Source organism: Bombus fervidus, chromosome 19 (assembly GCF_041682495.2).
Source record: "Bombus fervidus isolate BK054 chromosome 19, iyBomFerv1, whole genome shotgun sequence".
Classification (NCBI taxonomy): Eukaryota; Metazoa; Arthropoda; class Insecta; order Hymenoptera; family Apidae; genus Bombus; species Bombus fervidus.
Window position 1 is genome coordinate 4407793 of NC_091535.2, and position 5299 is coordinate 4413091.

General features: G+C 30.4%; 1 protein-coding gene across 1 annotated transcript; it reads right to left on the reverse strand.

Moving 5' to 3' along the window:
• Positions 1-2196: 2196 nt before the first annotated feature.
• Positions 2197-3780, reverse strand: LOC139996959 (chymotrypsin inhibitor-like). Its single transcript, XM_074112181.1, has 3 exons — positions 3649-3780; positions 2589-2686; positions 2197-2436 (listed from the first exon to the last, which is right to left on the reverse strand). The coding sequence occupies exons 1-3, from the start codon at positions 3698-3700 to the stop codon at positions 2356-2358; spliced, it is 231 nt and encodes a 76-aa protein (XP_073968282.1). The 5' UTR covers positions 3701-3780; the 3' UTR covers positions 2197-2355.
• Between the last annotated feature and the right edge of the window lie 1519 nt (positions 3781-5299).

Consider the following 5299-nt stretch of genomic DNA (forward strand, 5'->3'; position numbering starts at 1 on the left):
ATGGTAACTTCGGTACCTGCCTATATCGCCACTTTGCGATGCAGTTCTACCTGAGTAGCTGAGCTGAGCGAAAGTGTGAATCAGTGCCTCCGTAAGTGCGACAAGTGAGAAAACAAAGTGATACAAGTCACAACCAATCGCTAAATAAGCAAAACAATGCAACAAATACCACCAATTAGGATACTAAACAACGGCGAAACATACATTATAAACAGTGCGGTAGATAAAACAAACCCAATCCTACCAACAAACGAAGAACACGATTGTTCAGTTACAAAGGGAACAGACATGGAAACCACAGAAAATACTAGAAAAATACTAGAAAAAATAATATACGCCCGACTAAAACCAATAATAGAGAAGGAAAAATTAATACCAGATCACTAATTCGGATTCAGAAACAAACATTCCACTATACAGCAAATGTACAGACTTGTTAATGAAATAATACTAGCATTAGAAAACAAACAATACTGTACAGCCCTCTTTATGGACATAGAGAAAGCATTTGACAAAATAAACCACGAAAGCCTACTACAAACAATCAAGAAACAATTTCCGGAGCAAATATAGCAATTAATAAAATCATATCTAAGCAACAGAACCTTCGTAATAAAAATCAAAGACGAATACTCAGAAGTCAAAGACATCAAGGCAGGGGTCCCGCAAGGAAGCGTCTTAGGACCAATACTATACACACTCTACACGGCCAACATACCAACAACTACAAATAGCGAAATACTGACATTCGCGGACGACACAGCTGTACTAGTCAGGCACACTAACCCAGTAACAGCAGTCGCAATATTACAAAAACATATCACAAAAATAGAAAAGTGGCTACAAGCAAAAGAAATCAAAGCTAACCCTAATAAATGCAACCACATCACATTCACACTGCGAAAACAGATACCACCAAACATCTTCCTGAATGGCACGCAAATAATACAAACTAGGCACGTCAAATACCTAGAGCTACACATAGATTCACAACTCACGTGGAAACAGCATATCAAATCAATAATAAACAAAATACAGACAGCAAGGAGACAAATGTACTGGCTAACAAGTCGAAAATCCATATGAAGCACTGAAAACAAATTACGAATATACAAATCAATCATAAAACCAATCTGGACATACGAAATCCCGCTATGGGGAACAGCAGCAATGAGCCATATAACCAAAATCGAAACCATGCAAGCAAAAATTCTTAGAACGATAGTAAACGCCCCATGGTACGTTAGAAACGAGGACATTCGGAAAGACCTGGGAATACCAACGGTCAAGGAGGAGATTTGCAAGTAGGTACAGAGAAAGAATAGGAACGCACCCGAACCGGCTGGCAGCGACAACGATCAACACAACAAACATAGCAAGAAGACTAAAAAGGAAACACCCGACAGACCTCACAAAGTATATAACCTAGCAAACACGAAGATGGTACCCCGCTGGGGCTAGCCATCCACATGCTATATTTTATTTTTGTTTTTTTTTCTCTTCCATCCAGATATAATACTTTACCAAATGTTCTTCTGGATAAATTGTAAAAATTCAAATAAATAAAAAAAAAAAAAGAAAAAAAAAATTTTGCGATGCAGAGTGTGGAATAGGATCTCTGGCTGCAATGTTCGACAGTTAGAGATCATGGAAGGCAATAGCCTCCCTTTTAGCAACGCGTTTTCTTTTTTTTTTTTTTATTGTTATTATCAGTTATTGTTTACCTGGAATTGTTCCCACTGAATTACGCCACATTCTCTACTTTTATAAAGTACAGTATATAATAAAATATACCAATTTAGTAGTGTTAAAATTAATTAAAAAGTTGCACTATCAGTTATTACTAAATAAAGTTATAATGGAACGATACCACGAACGAAGATAGGATTGTGAAACGAAATAATGAAAAAGGATAGTTTAATTTAGTAAGAAAAAGACTGCCTGATATTTTTATTGAAGTTGTACAGAACTGTAAGAGGTTTACAAACTGCTATAAAGTTGAAAAGCTGAAAGATTTTTCTAACAAAAGTTGCCTTGTAGTTTCTCGTAAATAATTAAATATAATAAAATTATTATTACAAATTTTTTAAAAATATTTGTAATTTCTTACAGTATCTATACTATATTATTTTAAACCGAAATTTTATTATAGAAAAGAATGATTTATAGAAAAGAAGGTAAAACAACCAATTTGCATATAAATTAATCTTTTTTATTTCATTTCTGCATATATGAAATAGAATATTAGATAGACTTCTATTCAACGAAAAGAAATTTTTGTGAAAATAATTGAATAATAGTCAGAGTAATAGTCCTTTTATATCGTCTCCAGAGAAATTATTTTTTTTTATCTCTTTAACAATCATCTAGTTCAACACATTTTTGGTACTCGTTTCTAACATATCCATCTATACACTCACAGCCTGGAACGCATTGCTAAAATATAAAATAATATTTAATCTATTGTTGTATTCGATACAAGTAACTTATGATTAAATAACTATTGGTATGTAGTACTGCAGTATTATTTTATGCTATACGAAATAATAATATGTGTAACACATTTTCGATAGAGTTTAAATACCAACCACTGTGCAAATTCCAGGATTAGGATCCTCGCAAGTTAGCGGGCAGGCGGTACCGCAGTCATTCCACACTTCGTTGGCTGGACAGCTCGCCTGGGTTACTGTTTTCATTTGTTAAATGATATTAGAAAATTTTAAACTTGTTAAATAAATGAATCTTTTCAAGTTTATAATACTAGAAATGAATATTTTTAATTTAAAATTAATATTCTCTGATAAATGTCTCAGACTTGATGTTGAACACTACTCATTTGTTAAATGATATTAGAGATTTGTAAACTTGTTAAATAAATAAATCTTTTGAAGTTTATAGTACTAGAAATTAATATTTTTAATTTAAAATTAATATTCTCTCATAAATGTCTCAGATTCGATGTTGAACACTACTCTTACAAGAAATTTTCCACAGTCTGCTACACGCTTATCTAAATATTTATACGATATTCAAAGGTTATGTAAAATAACTATATATAAGCAAGATTCAAAAAATACTTTAGAGACAGTTATGAGTTGACAAAGTATATATTACAAATAAAGTTCTAAAATTGCGAATGTTATTTAAATGAAACAATATCTTAAATTAGAAAAAAAATTGCTAAAGATTGTAAAACGAATGCAATTCTGATTGATGATTCATTTAGAACGAATTCGATAATAAATTTACGTGTGCCTAACTTTATGTATGTAATTTTGTTTCTCTTATCCTACAGTTCTATTTAGGTTATTTGGCAACAAGAAATGTAAATTTTGTTTGTTTGCATCAATAATAAATATTAAAATTCTAAATAGAATAACAAATATTATCTATCCAGTATATTCTTTAATAAAACTATACAACGCTACTTAAGATACTTTCTTCACTGAATGTAGGTATTTCCAATAAAATGCAGAATTTTTTTCCCAAAATACACAGAATAATTTACTTATAATTCTCAATGAGAATTGATTGTAAAATTCTTCCGAAAGAAAAAAAAAAAAAAAAAAAAAAGAAAATACACACAACGAAACGTTTTACATGTGTACATGCAAACAAGTTAAATAATTATTCAAAGTAGATACTTACAAACAAAATAGGTTGCCATGATGACGAACAAAGCCAAAAGGAAGCGATACATTTTTGATTATATGTATGTTATTCGTTGGATGGTGTGACTGAATGTAATAAACATTTAGTCCGTGGCTGCTTTTATATAACCTGAAATAATCTGTTTACCTTTTTATATTTGGTATTGTTTACATAAGATTTATATGGTGACGAACAATACGACGTGAAAGAATGAATAACAGATTAAAAACAGATTGCTTGCATTTTATCAGCATTTTGCTGTATTAACATATATTGACATTTTTTCGTGCTGTTTTATTATTTGTGTAATTACTTTTTATTGTAGTTACTTCCTTACAACTATTGGGTTGGCAACTAAGTGATTGCGGATTTTGTCATTAGGTGGTATTGACAAAATCCGCAATCACTTAGTTGCCAACCCAATAATACGTCATTCATTCAAGAAATATGTTTCGTTTTCTAAATTCTGTTAAAATGAAAAGCAAAATGGGTTTATTTGAGGGGGTGTCCTGAATTATAATGTTCTAAAACAGCGTCTTTTTGTGATTTTTTTTAGAAGGGAAAGAAAAAAATGAAGTTATTGAAGTTTGAGGTATGGTTTTATATATATTTAACGAATGCAAAAAAATTTTTTTTAAAGTAAAATAAAAATTATAACAGATTTCTAAGCCTATTTTAAGGGCTTTTATTTTCAATCGGCGTGAAAGATCCACCTCGTACTTCTTGACTGAAACGAAAAACCAAAAAAGAATTAAATTGTTATTTATTTTTCTACTCGATGAACTAAAAAAGTTCGTCAAAAAGTTTATTTAAATAATTGTTATAGCACCTTGAAGTTTATTTTTTCTTTTTAAAAAACACATTTTTTCTTTAAACCCGCCAAAATTTTTAATTTCACACTATTTTCTGCCTTTTTTTTTAGTTCATCGGGAAGAAAAATATATAATAATTTAATCTTTTTTGGTTTTTCGTTTCAGTCAAGAATTACGAGGTGGATCTTTCACGCCGATTGAAAACTGCAGCCCATGAAATAGACTTAGAAATCTGTTATAATTTTTATTTTACTTTAGAAAAAATTTTTTTGCATTCGTTAAATATATATAAAACCATACTTCAAAATTCAATAACTTCATTTCTTTCTTCCCCTTCTAAAGAAAATCACAAAAAGACTCTGTTTTAGAACATTCTAATTCAGGACACCCCTTTAACACATCTACAGAAATACGAAAGAAGCAGAAATATTTAGTTAATTCCGATAGATTTCACAATATATATTAATTCATAGATAATCATGAAAAATGATTATCTATTTCAGGTGATGATAAAAGAATTACACCCAAAACTTTTTTTTTATTTGGTAGACTTTTACAATCAATTCTCATTGAGAATTATAAGTAAATTAAACACCCAAAACTTAGCATAGAATATATCAAAACAAATCTGTTGGAAAGGAGACACAAGCTATGCAACATAATTTACTTCAGCAAAAGTGTCGCATTAATACCATTGTCAATGTTTCTCACTGAACTTGAATAAGACAAAAACAACAAGGAAATTTATGATACCAATGTGGTATGCGATACGTTCATAAAAGTAGAAACGCCAAGAGCTAACAATAATATTCCACAGTGTGTGAACGACATGGACG